Here is a 20,255-nt window from a genome sequence, read left to right as displayed (position 1 = left end):
ATGAACCCATACCACTGTGCGCCGCCCCTGGAGAATTTGTTGGGCCCATTTTAATAACTCGAACTCGAATATTCCTTGGCTACAACCGCGTCAAATTTTATTCTGATCGAACCAGCCGTTTAGAAATGCTACATTTATTTCCAAACATTTCGATTCTGCCCCATTGTGTAATGAAATAAATACATTTGAATACTACCTGATAACTGATGCTCCGTAAATGGAAATTTTAACTGAATATTTTATTACTTAAATAATACTGAATTTTAATATTAATGCTATTTCTTTAGTATAAATTTATACAACATTTCAATATAATTTTAAATAAAGATTATGCTATTTTTTCTCTGAAAAATATAGATTTTTGTTAAATTTTAACACTTTATTATTTAAATAAACTCTGTATTACATTAACTTTTGTATTAATTTTATTTTATAATAGCATTATATTATTGTTAAATGAAAATAAAAAAAGAATTGTACTTTTATTGTTAAAAAGCCCATTACTTATAAGGTACCATTTCTTCTTAATTATAAAGCCATTCAAATTTCTATTAATAAGTCGTATCATTTCATAAATTGCTAAAGTAGGACCTTAGTAAGAGGAATAATAATTATAATAAAATAAAATTTGCTAAATTTCTTCAACCCTTGTTAAGGTCATACTTATTATTTAACTTAAATTAATTATAAAAAAATATTATTTTAAATTAAATTAAGAAACAAAACTTAATTTACACCGTATCCTACCTGGTTATTAGAGCCTCAACATTAAGCATAATTTCCTGTTTCTTCAAACGGCTGCTTGGTTCCTCTATCGGTGTAGTGGCATTGGAATTAACCGAAGCTGTTGTTGTGGCTGTGGAAGCATCTGTGGTCGGACTCTCCATTATGGTGCAGTTGTAGGCTACACCATTCAGTGATCTGGAAGGAGCAGGTGAGGTAGGTGCCGACAGTAGAGTGGGTGGAGGTGACAATGAGGTCAATAAACCACTCATACGTTTTGTGGTTGTTTGAGTCGGTGGTGACTGAGCTTCAATGGTGGAGGGTGGACTACGATTAATATTACTATCTAAACTACTATGTTGTTGTGATGAGGCTGGCGACAAGGGTATCTCTTCTATTTTCTCCAGATCTTGAGCTATAGATGTGGAATTTTGTTTGTGCACCCGCTGCAGTGTACCCTTGGGACTTCTGCTGGTGTCATGTAGTACGGGTATTTCCAGTGTTGAGGACTTATTCGATATCGATAACGGTAGGGAAGATTGCAAGGAAGACTGATGATGATGCTGATGATGTTGATGTTCAGATTTCGAGTGTGTATCGTCACGATCTAAACTAAATTGACGTCGTAGCAAACGTGAAGAACCCGGCTTTTCGAATCTTCCTGTTACCGAATGGAAACTATTAGCTGTAGTGTTACCTACTCCCACGCCACTATACAAATATTTACCATCATAAAACTGTGTCAAATTACTTTCACTGGGACTCAAGCATTTATAATGATTATAGGGCGAACTAAGATCCATCATTTCTTCAATTTTCTTGTACAGCCTAGACGACGATCCCGCCGCTGATGTGGGTAAACGATTGAAATTTGAAGGATTTAATAGATTATCGGTTGCGATTTCAGTAATTTTTCTAGGTTGTGGTGAGTTGCTGGGCGTTTTGGTTGGGAACTCGGGACACAGTGTCATATTGGGACTAATGGTGTTGGTTGAATTGGAATCTAAAGAATAGGAATTGGGCAGATTTGTGGACGAACACACATCAACATTTGTGGGTGGTGTAATTTCAACTTTGACCTCAACCGACTCACCGGCCAAAGAGGATGATTGGCTGGAAGATGGATTTGTACTATTACGTGATTTGTTGGCCTGAGCCTTTAGAGTGATCGAGTTGCGTATCAATGATTCATCTAAACTGAAATGAGAACCAGCAACAAATTTAGAAAATATATCAGATAGAGTTTGATGTTAATTTGAGTATTTAAAATGACCTCAATAAGCATCAAAGCCGCAAAAATTCAAGCACTTGAACATTTTGTTGGAATTTGTTTTATCGTTTATGTTTTAAACTTGAAAAATATTTGAAAAAATTAAATATTTTCATACCAAAAACATTTGAATTTATGTTTTCTTTTTACTGTAGAATGCTTTGAAATAAAGTGTAATACAACTGTATTTCAATTGCTTGACTTTAATTCAAAGCATAAATTACACTTGCTTTCATCTTGAATTCCAGTAAAAATGGTTATTGGGACGTGCATTTACTGCATTTGCATTCAAGTCAAATTCCAACAAAATGTTCAAGTTTTTGAATTTTTAGGGCTTTGGTGCTTTGGGTAATGAGTATTTTTATATTTTGAAATATCAATTGAAAATTTTTCAATTTGGATATTCAATGGAAAATGCATTAAAATTTCCAACATTATAGATATTTATTATAATTAGTTTAATTTTTGAGAACAAATTTATCGATATTTTGATTTCTCAATAGAAAATTGATTGATATTTTTAATTTTCTTTTGAAATTTCATTGATATTTCCAATTGAAACATTATCAATATTTACAATAGAAAATTTATCAACATTTTTAATTTACTTAAAGTTACTTACTAAAGTACTTACTTATGTTATCGATATTTTTACTTTTTATTGCAAATTAATCGATAACTTTTAAATTCTATAGAGAAGCTATCGATTATTTTTAATTTCCATAAAAAACTATCGATAACTTTTATTTTGTATAGTAAAGTTATCGATAACTTCTACTTTGTTTAGAAAAGTTATCGATAACTTTTACTTTGTATAGAGAAGTTATCGACAACTTTTATTTTCTATAGAAAAGTTGTCGAAAGATTTTAATTTCTATAGAAAAGTAATCGATAACCTTTATTTTCAATAGAATAGTTATCGATAATATTAGTTATCTATAGAAAAGTTATCGATAACATTTATTTTCTATAGAATAGTTATCGATAACTATTATTTTCTATAGAAAAGTTATCGATAACTTTTATTTTCTATAGAAAAGTTATCGATAACCTTTATTTTCTACAGAAAAGTTATCGATAACTTTTATTTTCTATCGAAAAGTTGTCAATAACTTTTATTTTGTTTAGAAAAGTTATCGATAACTTTTATTTTGTATAGAAAAGTTATCGATAACTTTTATTTTGTATATAAAAGTTATCGATAACTTTTATTTTCTATAGAAAAGTTATCGATAACCTTTATTTTCTACAGAAAAGATATCGATAACTTTTATTTTCTATCGAAAAGTTTTCGATAACTTTTATTTTCTATAGAAAAGTTATCGATAACTTTTATTATATATAGAAAAGTTATCGATAACATTTATTTTCTATAGAAAAGTTATCGATAGCTTTTATTTTCTATAGACAAGTTATCGATAACTTTTATTTTATATAGAAAAGTTATCGATATATTTTATTTTATATAGAAAAGTTATCGATAACTTTTGTTATCTATAGAAATGTTATCGATAATTTTTAATTTCTATAGAAAAGTTATCGATAACTGTTATTTTCTATAGAAAAGTTATCGATAATTTTTATTTTCTATAGAAGAGTTATCGATAACTTTTATTTTCTATAGAAAGGTCATCGATATCTATTATTTTCAATAGAAAAGTTATCGATATCTTTTATTTTCTATAGAAAAGTTATCGATAACTTTGGTTATCTATAGAAATGTTATCGATTATTTTTAATTTCTATAGAAAATTATAGGTAACTTTTATTTTCTATAGAAAATTATAGGTAACTTTTATTTTCTGTAGAAAAGTTATCGATAACTTTTATTTTCCATAGAATCGTTATCGATGACTTTTTTTTATGTAGATAACTTTAATATTATATAGACAAGATATTGATATTTTTATAATTCTACAGAAAAGCTATTTATTTTCTAAAGTTGTTTTCAAACAGAAAAGTTATCATAAATTTTTTTTTGAAAACTTTTATTTTCTATTAAAATTTATAACTTTAGTATTTTAAGGAAAAGTAATCGATAACCTAAAATTTATCTATAGCCTGAATTTTATAAGCAAAACTCATCTAGAATTTAAATTTTCTATGGATAACTACAAATTTCATATATAAATTATCGATATTACAAAACCTACCCATGCGACTCTCTGTATCCATTTTTTTTGTTTAAAAGTAAGCATGTTTTATTAAATAAAATTATTTATGTTAGAAATTTATTTATTTAAAGTAATGTTAATAAAAGACTTACCCAATCGGTGGGGGATTTGGCAAAGGTTTATCAAAACCTTTCTTGCCTAACAACCAAAATGTATTCATCATGCCTTTGCCCTTAATATCAATAAGACCTCTGGGTTCTATCATATAGCCACCACGAGCCTCTAAACGATTACGGGTCTCCTGGGACATGTGAATGCGCCAAGAGGAACCTAAATTTTTTAAAAAAAAATAACATAAAACGTTTATTTATCCAGCAATAGAAAATTTCATTAAAACCCACCCGTTGATTCCATTCTTGAGGCCGTATTCACAGTATCACCAAATAAACAATACCTAGGCATGGTTAAACCAACCACCCCCGCACAGCAGGGTCCGGTATGTAGACCGATTCTTAATTGCAATGGCACTCCTGGTAAATGTTTAACATTAAAGCGGCCACTTTGATGCAGTAAATCTAAAGCCATGGTAGCTATTTGTTCGGCATGATCGGGTGTGCGTACGGGTATGCCACTTACAACCATATAAGCATCACCAATGGTTTCAACCTGCCAAAAGGTATTTATGCTATATATGTTAAGATATATCTTAATAAGTTTACTTTACCTTATACACATTGTAAGCATTGATGGTAGCATCAAATATCGTATAGAGATCATTTAATAGATCAACAACCTGTACCGGTGTACAATGAGCAGCTATTGTTGTAAAACCAACAATATCACTAAAATATATTGTAACATCCGAAAATTCTTCTGGCTCAACGGCTAAGCCCATTTTTAGTTTTTCCGCCACCGAACTAAAGTATTAAAGAAATAATTTTATTGAAAAAAAAAAAACAAAAAGTTCATCTCCTCCTTACCTCGGCAACATTCTGTTTAACAGTTGCTCAGTCTTTTTTCTTTCAATATCCAATTGTTCGGTTCTCTCACGTATCAATTCTTCCAAATTATTTGAATATTTCTCCAGCATTTGAAACATCGTATCGACAAAATTCACTTTACGTCCATGATTTAACAATTTAAAACGTTCATAAACTCTATAATAGGTTATAAAACGTTGTTGTTGTTTTTTACATTGTGGCAAAAAGTTATTGTTATATTTGTATTGTTTATATATTTATATATTGTTTTTTTCCGTCATTTTTTTGTTATTATTATTTAATATTAAAAATGTGTCATCATCGTCATTCATACATTTAAATGAAGCGGAAGTGTGAGTTATTTAGTCAACATCACCACCATCATCATCATCAGGAGCAGCAGCAGCAGCATTGACAACATCATCGCATCATTGTATTTGTATTTATAGCAAACAGCGACATTGACATCGTCGTCAATCATTTATTGTTGAGTGCGAAGACAAGTCACATTGAACCAACCAGGACATAACCACACACAGATATACAAATACCGTTACATAGACAGGAATACCAATATTAAAGTAACCCATACATGTATGTAAGCGTCGAGGTTTAAAAATAAAATATAGCAAAACAACAGTAATAAATATGAAAATCGATAGAATAAAAAGGTTAAAAAAATGGTTTTATATTTATGTATGTATATGAATTTAAGTACGTGTAAAGTTAGAGCAAAAAAGCCTTTTAATACAATAGAAACTGATTGAAAATGCAGGGTTTGAAATTAAGTTGGATTATAGTTGCGTATATTTCAAAAGTATAGTACTAAAATAACCATAATTAAAATATAAATGAGAACCTGAATGACATTAAAAGTTTGTACTCAAATTAACACCATTAAACTATAAAAGAGAACCTGAATGACTTTAAAAGTTTAGTACTCAAATTAACACAATTAAACTGCAAAATAATCCTGAATGAGCTTAAAAGTTTAGTACTAAGAGAACCACGATTAAGCTGTAACAGAGAGCCTGAATGACCTTAAAAATTTGGTACTAAAAGAATGGAGATTGACCTGTAAAAGAGAGCCTGTACTAAGAGAACGGAGATTGACCTGTAAAAGAGAGCCTGAATGAGCTTAAAAGTTTAGTACTAAGAGAACCACGATTAAGCTGTAAAAGAGAGCCTGAAGACCTTAAAAATTTAGTACTAAAAGAACATCGATTGACCTGTAAAAGAGAGCCTGAATGAGCTGAAAAGTTTAATACTAAAAGAACCGCGATAAACGTGTAAAAGAGAGCCTGAATGAGCTTAAAAGTTTAGTACTAAAAGAACCACGATTAACATGTAAATGAGAGCCTGAATGAGCTTAAAAGTTTAGTACTAAAATAACCAGATTAAACTATAAAATAGGGCCTGAATGAGCATAAAAGTTTAGTACTAAACGAACCACGATTAAGATGTAAAACAGAGCCTTGTTCGATGAGTTACAATTTTTAGTAGTAAAAGAACCACGATTAAGTTGTAAGAGAAAGGCTGAAAGAGTGTAAGAGTTTAGTACTAAAAGAACCACGATTAAGTTGTAAGAGAAAGGCTGAAAGAGTGTAAGAGTTTAGTACTAAAAGAACCACGATTAAGTTGTAAGAGAAAGGCTGAAAGAGTGTAAGAGTTTAGTACTAAAAGAACCACGATTAAGTTGTAAGAGAAAGGCTGAAAGAGTGTAAGAGTTTAGTACTAAAAGAACCACGATTATGATGCTTATGAGCTTAAAAGTTTAGTACTAAATGAACCACGATTAAACCATAAAAGATAGCCTGAATGAGTTGAAAAGTTTAGTGCTAAAATAACCACGATTAAGCTGTAAAATGAAGCTTTAAATGATCTCAAAAGTTTAGTACTAAAAGAACCACGGTTAGTCTGTAATAAGGAGTTTTAAACCCACCTAAAAATTTAGTACTGAAAGTACAAATAACTTACATACATTATTGATACATCAATATAGCCACTATATTCCGACTTTGGTTCCTATTTAAAATCGCCCCAAAAGTGTCTGAGATTTGTTCACCAATTTTTTTTCACAAAATTTGTTTTTTCATATTCATCTAAAAGTATACTTTGGTGAAGGGTATATAAGATTAAGTACATCCTTTAAATCAGCGATCTTTTAGTACTAAACATCTCATCGGGGTTGTTTACTATGTAAAATTTAATTGTCGGTCATTTACTAAACTCGTTTTATTACTACAAAACTATTTAATTTAATGTTGCATGTTGCTGGAATAATAACTTTTCCAAACCCTGAAAAGTAGTTACTCCACTCTATTTCAATGCACACACATTCATATACATATAACAAATTAACCACCATCATCAAACAAACACTTACGAATTGAAATCTGGTCGCATTTCTGGCTGTTCCGCCCAACATTGACGCATTATATTAATCGCCTCCGGTGGTGCAGCACCCTTTGACACCGAAGGTCTTATTAGTGGCGGTGGTTTTTTTATTTTCGCTATTATTTCCTCAGCCGACAGCGACAGCATACAGTATGGTTCACCACGCACCACCACTTCTTGCATGATTATGCCAAATGAATAGACATCGCCGGCCTGAGTACCCAATATCCTTGCACCATGATTGTGATGGTGGTGCTGGTGTTGTTGTGGCTTCACCGAACGCAACAGCTCTGGAGCTATCCACAGTAGTTCTTTGTAGTTGCGTGGCGGTAGTGTTAAACCTTGAGCCTCATAGAACAGAGGTAATCCGTAATCAGTTATTTTAAGTACCCAACGTGCATCGACAACACAATTACGTGATGTTAATGTACCATGAACACGCAGTGGTGAGGTATGCAGATAACGCATGCCACGTACTAAGTCTGTTAGGAGACTCAAACGAAATGACCAGTCTAATTTGATTTCATCCATGATGAGTACATCTTGCAGTGAGCCGCGTGAGCAGTAGTCGAAAACCATGGCCGTACGATTGGGATCGGCCAGCCAGCCTATTAAGGGATTAATGTTTTCATGCCTTAGACCATGGGCCATTACCAATAAATCCATGGCCTTGGATTTCAGTTCATTTGAGCCATTCAAGGGTACTTCTTTAAGTTGTACCAGATCACCATTATATCTGGCCCTCATGTCCAGTAGGGCTGGATTGTGTCTAGCCAAACTGGCAGAACCTGAACTTGTCTTGCCATTAATCGTGGCCGTGGTGGAATTATTGGCGGCACCTGGTATAAGAAAACCTAGATTCTTTAGAGAACCTATAGAACCCTTTAATAAATCTGGCTTGTCCACTTCTGGGCCACCAAATTCTTGTAGTTGTTGCAGCCAACAGCACAGCATGGCTTCAATACCCTCGTCCACCTAAAGGGATTAAAAATATGAAGTTTATGTTTATGCAAGAGTAATGTATATGTTGTATATGTTTAACTATGTGTTAAATAATCCACTTACTCTACGTGAATCCACCGGGAATACAAAATCATTTGCAGATAATACAATTTTATTAGGTCCTTTAGATAAACGTTTGCGTAATAAATAATTTCTGCAAGACATACATACATAAATAAAACAAATAAAACAAATTGTATATGAACATGATTTTTCTTTTCATTTATCTAAGTACAAAAAAGTATGCAATAAAAGAAGTGTTTTATTTTAAATGTATAGGATATTATGATACTATGACGTATGAGTAATATTTAATTTGTTTTGTCATATTTTCCAGATGATGTGACTAAATATATTTCTTTAGTTATTACACGTAGACTTATTTTAAAAGAAGATTTGTCTAATAAATGATGTATAAAAAATAACTTTATCATAAGTAGAATATACAAATTGTGTTCTATAGAAAAGTGAAGGCTAAATACTATACTACATTCCCAAAAACACTATTCTAAGATAAGTGCATTCCAAAGACTATTCTAAATTCTTTAAAAATAATAATTTCTTTAGAAGATACTCTTTTTTAAAACAGTGTCTTTGGAAGACACTTTTCATTGTGCCTCTTGGAAAACAGTTTTTTAAGGCAGTGTCTTTGGAAGACACGTTTCATTAGAATATTCCCTTTGGAAGACACTCTGCATTAAAATAGTGCCCCTGGAAGACAATTTTCCAAAGATATTATTCTATAGAAAAGTGTCCTTAAAATACACCATTCTAAAGATAAGTGTTTTCCCAAAACACTATTCTATTGAAAAGTACTTCCAAAGACACTATTCTATACGAAGGTGTCTTCCACATATACTTTTATATAGAAAAGTATCTTCCAAATAATCTTTCCTATAGTTCAGTGTCTTTGTAAATAATTTGTCTATAGAATAACTATCTTTAGAATGGTGTATTCTAAAGACAGTTTTCATTAGAATATTGTATTTCGAGGACACTGTTCTAGAGTATAGTGTCGTTTTCTTTCTAATAGTGTTTTTGAATACAGTTTTCTTTAGAAAGGTGTATTTTCAAGACTCTTTTTCTATTTTGAAGACATTTTCCTAGAGAATAGTGTCTTTCGAGGACAATTTTCTAGAGAATAAAGTCCTTCGATGACACTTTTCTAGAGAATAGTATCTTTCGAAGACATTTTTCTAGAGAATAGTGTCTTTCGAAGACACTTTTCTAGAGAATAGTGTCTTTCGAAGACACTTTTCTAGAGAATAGTATCTTTCGAAGACACTTTTCTAGAGAATAGTATCTTTCGAAGACACTTTTCTAGAGAATAGTGTCTTTCGATGACACTTTTCTAGAGAATAGTGTCTTTCGAAGACACTTTCCTATAGAATAGTGTGTTTCGAAGACACTTTCCTATAGAATAGTGTCTTTCGAAGACACTTTCCTATAGAATAGTGTCTTTCGAAGACACTTTCCTATAGAATAGTGTCTTTCGAAGACACTTTCCTATAGAATAGTGTCTTTCGAAGACACTTTCCTATAGAATAGTGTCTTTCGAAGACACTTTCCTATAGAATAGTGTCTTTCGAAGACACTTTCCTATAGAATAGTGTCTTTCGAAGACACTTTCCTATAGAATAATGTCTTTTGAAGACACTTTGCTAGAGAATAGTGTCTTTCGAAGACACTTTTCTAGAGAATAGTGTCTTTCGAAGACACTTTGCTAGAGAATAGTGTCTTTCGAAGACACTTTTCTAGAGAATAGTGTCTTTCGAAGACACTTTTCTAGAGAATAGTGTCTTTCGAAGACACTTTCCTATAGATTAGTGTCTTTCGAAGACACATTCCTATAGAATAGTGTCTTTCGAAGACACTTTTCTAGAGAATAGTGTCTTTCGAAGACACTTTCCTATAGATTAGTGTCTTTCGAAGACACTTTCCTATAGAATAGTGTCTTTCGAAGACACTTTTCTTTAGAATAGGGTCTTTCGGAGACACTTTTCTTTAGAATAGTGTCTTTCGAAGACACTTTCCTATAGAATAGTGACTTTCGAAGACACTTTCCTATAGAATAGAGTCTTTCGAAGACACTTTCCTATAGAATAGTGTCTTTCGAAGACACTTTCCTATAGAATAGTGTCTTTCGAAGACACTTTCCTATAGAATAGTGTCTTTTGAAGACACTTTCCTATAGAATAGTGTCTTTCGAAGACACTTTCCTATAGAATAGTGTCTTTCGAAGACACTTTCCTATAGAATAGTGTCTTTCGAAGACACTTTCCTATAGAATAGTGTCTTTCGAAGACACTTTGCTAGAGAATAGTGTCTTTCGAAGACACTTTTCTAGAGAATAGTGTCTTTCGAAGACACTTTTCTAGAGAATAGTGTCTTTCGAAGACACTTTCCTATAGAATAGTGTCTTTCGAAGACACTTTCCTATAGAATAGTGTCTTTCGAAGACACTTTCCTATAGAATAGAGTCTTTCGGAGACACTTTCCTATAGAATAGTGTCTTTCGAAGACACTTTGCTAGAGAATAGTGTCTTTCGAAGACACTTTTCTAGAGAATAGTGTCTTTCGAAGACACTTTCCTAGAGAATAGTGTCTTTCGAAGACACTTTCCTATAGAATAGTGTCTTTCGAAGACACTTTCCTATAGAATAGTGTCTTTCGAAATCACTTTTCTGTGGAATGCTGTATTTCGAAGACACTTTTCTTTAGAATAATGTCTTTCGAAGAAACTTTTCTTTAGAATAGTGTCTTTCGAAGACACTTTCCTATAGAATCGTGACTTTCGAAGACACTTTCCTATAGAATAGAGTCTTTCGAAGACACTTTCCTATAGAATAGTGTCTATCGAAGACACTTTCCTATAGAATAGTGACTTTCGAAGACACTTTCCTATAGAATAGAGTCTTTCGAAGACACTTTCCTATAGAATAGTGTCTTTCGAAGACACTTTCCTATAGAATAGTGTCTTTCGAAGACACTTTCCTATAGAATAGTGTCTTTCGAAGACACTTTCCTATAGAATAGTGTCTTTCGAAGACACTTTCCTATAGAATAGTGTCTTTCGAAGACACTTTCCTATAGAATAGTGTCTTTCGAAGACACTTTGCTAGAGAATAGTGTCTTTCGAAGACACTTTTCTAGAGAATAGTGTCTTTCGAAGACACTTTTCTAGAGAATAGTGTCTTTCGAAGACACTTTCCTATAGAATAGTGTCTTTCGAAGACACTTTCCTATAGAATAGTGTCTTTCGAAGACACTTTCCTATAGAATAGAGTCTTTCGAAGACACTTTCCTATAGAATAGTGTCTTTCGAAGACACTTTGCTAGAGAATAGTGTCTTTCGAAGACACTTTTCTAGAGAATAGTGTCTTTCGAAGACACTTTTCTAGAGAATAGTGTCTTTCGAAGACACTTTCCTATAGATTAGTGTCTTTCGAAGACACTTTCCTATAGAATAGTGTCTTTCGAAGACACTTTCCTATAGAATAGTGTCTTTCGAAGACACTTTCCTATAGAATAGAGTCTTTCGAAGACACTTTCCTATAGAATAGTGTCTTTCGAAGACACTTTCCTATAGAATAGTGACTTTTGAAGACACTTTTCTATAGAATAGTGTCTTTCGAAAACACTTTTCTATAGAATAGTGTCTTTCGAAAACACTTTTCTATAGAATAGTGTCTTTCGAAAACACTTTTCTGTAGAATAGGGTCTTTCGGAGACACTTTTCTTTAGAATAGGGTCTTTCGGAGACACTTTTCTTTAGAATAGGGTCTTTCGGAGACACTTTTCTTTAAAATGGAGTCTCCGAAAAACACTTTTTGTAGAATATTGTCTTCGAAATACAGTTTTCATTAGAATATTGTGTTTGGAAAACACTTTACTTCTTTAGAAAATTAATAATTAATAATTCATTACTCTTTGTTCTTTTCTTATTTATTAATCTTCAATTACTCAGTGCTTTGTTCTTTTAATTTTATGAGATGTACAAAATAATAGCTGGGAAATAAACGAATCATTCAGTGGCTTTTACATGGCACTGACTCCACCTGTTTCTTTAAATTATTTTTATTTGCTCTTTCATATTATTTCTGAAATTCATAGTGACGTAAGTATAATATTCGTATCTAACAATAAAAAGCATTTCATTTTGGTAATTATGCTTTTAATAGTTTCAATAGTTTTTCTGCATTATAATGATTATTAAAGAGTTCCTTGTCTACTACAGTGTGAAATTTGATGTTGTTTTTCTATTCTATTCTTTTGTTAAAACTGCTAGAGTAAAATAGTAAAAATGAACAACAACAACTATTAAGTTATACAATGCATAACAAAGGAAAAATACATTTAACATGAAACAATAGCAGCAGTCATTGTTTATGGTAGGTATGAGTATATAAAAAAGTTTGCTCTATAATTTATGAGTTGTTGTAGGTACAAAGCAAAAGTCTGAAAATAAGATTTTTCTGTTTTTAAAAATTCTTTTGTAAATGTTATATTTGAAATGAAAATCCTCCTTAGGGGTCAGTCTGTAAATTCTTAATAATTGTCGGTAAAAGTGTATATTAGGGTGATGGTACTTATTTTTGGATTTTCGATGCTTCCGAAACCAAAAAAAATTTAAATTTCAAATAAAATGTGCAATCTCCAAACGTTATCCGATTTTGTATTTGCATTTTACATCACCGAGAACAATTCTAGACCTTGGGAAAGCGAAATCGAAAAAGTACAAAATAATGGCCACCCTAGTGTAAATGTTTGATTAAATTACACAAAAAAAAAATAATGGCAAAAAAACCCAGAGTCATAACAGTAAAAGTGTTGGAATTACTCTTGAGTAAAGTGTAAGTGGGTGGTTTAGTTTGGGCAGAGTGTGTTTGTGAGATTGTGTTAATTGTAATAATGTTAATAATGTGGTCTTTGCATGAGATTGAGATGAGAGTGAGAGAGGCGAGAGTGAGAGTTAAGGAGGCACTTTATTTCTATGCATAAAATTACTGGCTTTTCGTGTTTTGCTCTTTTTAGAAAATTTGTAATTAATTGTGGTTTTGGCCAAATTTTAACAAAGACTTTCATTTATTTAGAATGTAGTAAGTTAATTTCATTGCATGACCAGTTTTTTTACTTTGCTAATGGTTTCCTTTATTTGTTAAGTAAATGTATATATAAGAGGGCAGGCTGAAAAGAAAAACCAATTCTTTCGGAATTCCTAACAGATTCATAAAATGTAAAAAATGTTTATTAAGCGAAATTTGCAAACAAAATTACTTTAGCCAACATTAGTACATATTTACATTAAAAATTGTTCAAGTTTTATAAATATAAAAACATTTTCTGGTTGAAAAACTATTATTTGTCCTCATCTTAAGTTAGAATCAGCCCAATATTTTCGAGTGCTAAAAGTAAATCAACAGACCTACATATCTTTATGTTGTAATTTAAATTGTTACCAATTAAAATTTTAAAATTTAATTTGTTAATTTGAATATGTGAGTAATTTAGAAGTTTACCCTCGTACGCAAATTAACATATTTCAATTTGAATTGTGTGCCATTTAGATGGGTTTATTTATAGAAATTTCAAATATCCTTATTATAGATTTGAGTCCTTTTTCGTACATGTATTTGTATTAAAGAAGATATTAAATTTATCATCACTTGTTAATGTTTATTCTAGCGTATGCAAATAAATGTTATTGAAAAGAAAAAGCAAATAATTGGGTTAAATTTATTCAAGACTAATTTCGTTTAAAGGATTGATTGTTAATATATTTTCCGTATAATGTAAATGTAAATACTTAGGTTTAATTTGTATATACTTGAATGAAGAAAAAATTAATTTTGAGGAATACTGGTTAAAATTAAATATTTATTTAAGATATTAAACATTTATTTAAAATTTTCCTTGTTTTTTCTATTTATATATAAAAATTGATTTTTTTTTTATTTAAAAGAGATCACATTTTGGAACTTTGGGTTATTGGGCAATTTATCATATATTAAACTAAATTTGATTTAAATTCAATATTCAATAATCCAGCTCGAGGTCCTTTTTGTTAAATTTTAATTTATTTATTTACTTATTTCGAGCTTTTAAATTTTTTTTTTAGTTTTACAATAACAATAGTAATAAATTTTTTTACTAAAAAAATATTCTTAAAATAGTTTTGTGAAAAAAAAAGCTTTTTGAAAAAAATTTTCAGGAAATTATTTTTCTAGTGAACTTTTTTTTATTAAAATAGCTTTAGTGAAAAAAGCTTTTTTGTTTAAAAAATGATTTGTGAAATAGGCTTTTCTTGTAAAAAAGCTTTTTTTTAATTAAAAAGTTTTATGAAAGAAAAAATAAAAAATGTTTTTTAGTTTTATAATAAAAATTGAAAATAAAAGGATTTTTTAAATTTGTTTGAAATAAATTTAGTTTCCTAGTGAACTTTTTTTTTATTAAAATGGCTTTTTCTTGGCTAAATAAATTTTTGGAAAAAGGCTTTTTTTAAAAAAAGTTTTGTGAATAAAGCTATAGAGTACTCCACTCTGTAGCAAATTATATTTATTTCTCTTCTGTATTTATTAGATTTGAAATTTAGAATTTTATGTTTTAATTGTTTTTTTTTTTATAATTTCATTAATTCGACAAATAATTTTGTCAATGATTCACTCTGTATTTTGAACAGTTAAAATTTTTTACTGACCATAGCTTTATGCTTTTTCTATTAAAAAAATTTTTTGTTGAAGATGTTTAGTAAATAAAGCTTTTTTATGCTTTGCGATAAAAGGTTTTTTTCGATAATTTTGGGGAAACAAGTTTTCCTTTTTTTAGAAATAAAACTTTTTTGAAAAGAAAAGTTTTGTGAATGATGTTTTTATTTAAGTTATGTTAAAAAGCTTTTTTTAATGTTTTGTTAAAAAGCGTCTTAAATAAAAGTAAAATATGAAAAAAGTTTCTTTTTCAGTTTTTTGATAAAGCAATTTTTTGTAAGGTCTTTTGAATGAGATTTTTTAAAAAAGATTTGAGGAATGAAGTTTGCTCGTGATAATTTTTGATTAAAATAACTTTTTCGTGAAAAAATCGTTTTTTCTAACAAAAGTTTTGTGAATAAATCATTTTATGTTTAAAACATTTTTTGTGAAAAGAGCTTTCTTTAAATTTGTTGATAAACAAAAAGTTACTTGAAATATGCTTTTTCTATTAAAAAAAAGTTTTGTAGAAAAAAACTTTCTAGATAAATTTTGGAGAAATAAATTTTCTACAGATTTTTTTTTTTATTTAAAAAATGTATTTCATGATAATAGCTTTGTAAGTTTTGTAATTAAAGCATTGTTAATAATTTTGTTCTTATAAAATCGATTTTGTTAAAATAAGTTTTGTGAGATAAATGTCCCACGAAATAGGACTTTATTAGTCATAAAGAGTGTGCCAAAAAAAACTTATACTTGTATTAAGTTCAATAAAACTTAAACCGTTTAATATAAAAATTCTTCTACTTTCTAATATTAACATCCTTAAATCTCTAGAATTCGAATATTCTAGTTTTGTCCGTTAAGGTTATTAATGAAGCTAGTTGAAGAAAGATGGAGCTGTATAAATAGTGGCAGGGGTTGCAGTCGATAGTAGCTAGTTTTATCATAGGCACTGTTAGAGTCTATATCAACTGTCTTGTGCTTTATAAAGTGTAATTTAAGTGTGTGTATTATTGTGAATTATAAACGTGTGTGTTAAAATAGTGACTATTAAAACTGTTGTTGTGTACATTTGAATAAATATAGAATTGTTACAAATTTTAAACTAATATGGCCTTATATGTATATCATGTTTTGAAATAAATAAAAATTAAAAATTAAACTGCTTTTATATCAGAAGTTCCCGGTTTCTATAAAGGAAATAATCCGCCGTTTTAAAAGGGTAAAAACGTAACAATATATTTCTGTTTTGTCTTCTTATGCCACATCTGCAAATGGCTTACCACACAAGAAACTTCTTGGGGAATTTTGTTGGTTTTTTAGTCCGTTCTTGAACATTTCCTCGTTCATCAGCTATATAAAAATCTTGACCGGAAGTTTTGAAAAGAAACAACAGGTTTATTTTTTATAAAATTCGACATAATTTTTTTCGCTCGTTGTTTTGCTTCTAAGTTCTTTACCGCATTGCTATCTGGAACTTTCTGAACTTTATACACCTTCAACCCAGCATTAGCTTTGGCTCTGCTCACAAAAGAATCAGAACATTTAAATTTACGAGCTGCTTTTCTGACAGAAATGTTCGGTTTTCTACGATAGAGTTGTTTTAATTCTTTTGTTTTGCAAGTATCTTTTAGAGCTTTTTTTCTTCCTAATCCAGATTTTCTTACAATGTTAAAGTCTTTTTTATTGTCTTTAATGGCATTTGAAACAACGTGACGACGAACCTTCAGATATATTTCTATTCTTTTGGAAAATCCATATTGGATTGTTTTGAAAAGTTTTGAATACTTTTTTAACATACTTTTTACAACCATCACAGAAAAAATTAAATTTCAATTCAAACATTTATCCCATATTGAACTGGTTTCAATTATTTCATAATTAAATCAAGTATTCATTTGCTCAAAAACTAAATTTCTAGATATTTTCTATTGAATTTTGAGTTTTGAAATTGATTATTTTGACAATTGAATATACAATTTTCGTTATTGGTTGAATTTCAAATACAAAAATCATTGAATAGATAATTATCGTAATTGAAACACAAAAAATAACAAAAATGTGTTTTCAAATACGAAAATTATCTATTCAATAATTTTTGTATTTGAATTTCAACCAATAACGAAAATTGTAATTCAATTGTCAAAATAATCAAATTCAAAACTCAAAATTCAATAGAAAATATCAAGAAATTTTGTTTTTGAGCAAATGAATACTTGATTTAATTATGAAATAATTGAAACCAGTTCAATATGTGACAAATATTTGAATTGAAACGGTTTAAGAAATAGTTTTTTCTGTGTTTATTATTAATTTATTTATTTAATATTTAGAATTTTCTAAACCAATATTATTACAATTTATCTTGTCATCATCTTCCCAATTTACATTGCAGAATTACGGTTGCGTATACATGATATTAAATAAACTAATAAGTATACGCTCCTCTATATTGATAAAAATTACATTGTTTTTAATTAAAAACTAAAATGTCAACATTGAAATAAATATAATTAAAAACAAAATGTTTGTCCATCACAACGACATTCTAACTTTTGCAATGAAGTGACCTTTTTGTGGCAATACACATACATAAATACCTACAGTTCAAGAGTTCTATTTCTAAAAGAATTATCTACAATTTATGTAAAATTTTGCAAGTTTTAAAATAAAAATTATAAATATTTTATAGCATATACATATCACTGTGTGTAGATACATACCTCATGGCAATACCAGCTGCAACACTTGCCACAACAATAACTACCAAGACACCCACACATATCGCTATAATTGTCCAACATATTGAGCCGCAATACCAGAGTTGAGCAGTGCTAACCAGCAGCCAGTCATCGTAGCCAGGTAGAATGGAATGTGTTATATAGGTTTTTAAATTGATTTCATGTTGTTCCAATATCAATAGGGGTCGCCATTTGAATGCTACGGATGAGGTTGATGTTGCCACTGTAGGGGATGTGGCTGATGCTGGTGATGATGATGATGATGAATTTTCATAACTACCCATCATACTAAAACTGCTGGTTGTGTTTGTTTTGCTGTGGTATTGATGTTCCTGCTGCTGTTTTCCGTTTATAAATTCAAACATGTTGCTGCCAGTGGTATCATTAGTAACGGATATTTGGCTTGTTGCATCTACAGCTGCTCTATTGGCAATGCCACCACGTACCACATCTAGTACAATAAAATCGTATTTTGGCACATGTTTTAAAGATTTACTAGCTGTTGAGGATGTTGAGGTTGCTGCTGCTGGTGTTGAATTTAAAATATTGGCAATTAGAAAATCATAAAAGTTAAAAAAGTCGATAAAATTTCTTAAATTTTCTATTAGTTGTTGTTCCTTAAACATGGCCTGATGTTGGCAAACAGTTTCAATGGCCTCTGGTAGTTTGGCTTGCAAACAATTTTCCTTAATATATTTCGAATTCAAACATATGAAATTTATATTGATCGCAGTAACATTTAATTTTGGACATTCTCTTAACCATTGTTGTAGTAATATAAATTCTTGTTCCTTATTTTGAGGCATTGAAGTTCGGTTTAAATCCTTAGTACCCTCACGTAATTGCAACACCTCCCTTACCGATTTATCCAAATGTATAGGCCAGTTTTGTATTGATGTCACTTTAGTTTTATCTCTTTCACGGTCTAATTTTTGTTGGCGAAAATTTTGCACCATTTCAATGCCATTATTATCAAAGGCCACATTAAGAAAATATCGATAGTTGTCACTCAGTATTGTCAATAACAGCAGATTGGACATTAGTTGCGATTCTGGTTTAATACGTGTCAGATACTTGTAGAAACGATTTTCAGCATTAAAAGATGTTGCCACAATGTCAATGAGCAGCACTTTAGTATGCATTAACGTTTCCAATAAGCTGAGAAGGCGTAATGTTGTAACATCATTCATGGCAGCCGTAATGATAATTGCTGGATACATTTGGAAAGATGGAAGAGAAAAATACAGAAAATATAATCAAATCGAAAGACAACACATTTGGTTAAATACTCTGGTATACAAATGACATGTAGACATTTTTAATTTGGAAAATTTATAAGGAGAGTGGAAACAGTGACCACATGAGATGTATTTGTGATAAGATCTCAATAGTCACGTACTGAAATGTTAACATAAATTTGCTTTATGTTATTTTTTGTTAATAAAATTTAATTTAATTCATAGTAATTCCTGGAAGTTTAAAAGAATTCGGTGTTCATTGGCATCAACTCTCCAAAGGCTGTGGTTAGCTTAAGGATTTATGTGATGCGGAGATCTCTCAGATTTCTATTTTACATAATTGCTAATTGGTGAGATAAAAGCAATTAATAAGTGCTAATTTTACAAACAAAAAATTCATAATTTTCATATTTGTACCATAGAGAATACACATAGAGCGGAAACTCTCCTGTCGGAGACGTAACTCAGTTATCAAAAGCCTAAGTGGTGAGAATGTATTAGCAAAAAACAATGTGAAACAACACTCTTATGTGAATCTTTTTTGAGTAATTTTTTGTTTGAGTTTTTTTCTAGTTTCCGCTCTATGATTTGCACATTAACCCTGGTAGAAAACTTGCACAAATTCATACCACAAACTCTATACAAAAGACAAGGATAATCCTAGATTTTCTCATTCAGCTTAGTTCAGCAGACTTTACCAACGACAAAGTCGGCCCATACATGGCTCATGATAACCCTACACCACCTGAAAATGTTGTTTATTTTATATACTCAATTTTGTTAAATGATGATGAAATATTGGGATGTGATGCCAATGCAAGGCACATTAACTAGACCAGCAAATTAGTTAAATTAGTGATTTTTTTTCACCATTACACATCTTGGGTAATGGAGTTGTTTTCATGTCTTTCCCATGTAAGACTGCACTGTCATAGCTATGGGAGTATCGAGCGTCTCCATTCATGATGTTCCCATTAGATCCAGTATATTTTTGGTATGGTGGTGGGGAACCTTGCTAATCTTTGATTCCTACCTTACGTGGGGGCTGTTTGACCTTCAACATGATGTTATCCTTCTTTTCCAGAGATAAGGGGGCCACTTAAT

The 20,255-nt window shown here is 30.3% G+C and overlaps 1 protein-coding gene across 1 annotated transcript in view; it reads right to left on the bottom strand.

The window, feature by feature from the left end:
* Positions 1–743: 743 nt before the first annotated feature.
* Positions 744–20,255, bottom strand: part of LOC135957121 (uncharacterized) — a 225,777-nt gene continuing 206,265 nt past the window's right edge. The window contains exons 5-13 of the mRNA XM_065507839.1: positions 17,896–19,123; positions 8,550–8,640; positions 7,474–8,459; positions 5,088–5,264; positions 4,832–5,024; positions 4,509–4,773; positions 4,260–4,437; positions 4,147–4,158; positions 744–1,920 (exon numbers count right to left, since the gene is read on the bottom strand). Coding sequence (XP_065363911.1) covers positions 744–1,920; positions 4,147–4,158; positions 4,260–4,437; positions 4,509–4,773; positions 4,832–5,024; positions 5,088–5,264; positions 7,474–8,459; positions 8,550–8,640; positions 17,896–19,123 — 4,307 coding nt within the window. The remainder of the gene's footprint in view (positions 1,921–4,146; positions 4,159–4,259; positions 4,438–4,508; positions 4,774–4,831; positions 5,025–5,087; positions 5,265–7,473; positions 8,460–8,549; positions 8,641–17,895; positions 19,124–20,255) is intronic.

Source organism: Calliphora vicina, chromosome 1 (assembly GCF_958450345.1).
Source record: "Calliphora vicina chromosome 1, idCalVici1.1, whole genome shotgun sequence".
Classification (NCBI taxonomy): Eukaryota; Metazoa; Arthropoda; class Insecta; order Diptera; family Calliphoridae; genus Calliphora; species Calliphora vicina.
Note: the sequence above shows the minus strand (reverse complement) of the source record. Positions and strands in the feature narration are given on the sequence as shown.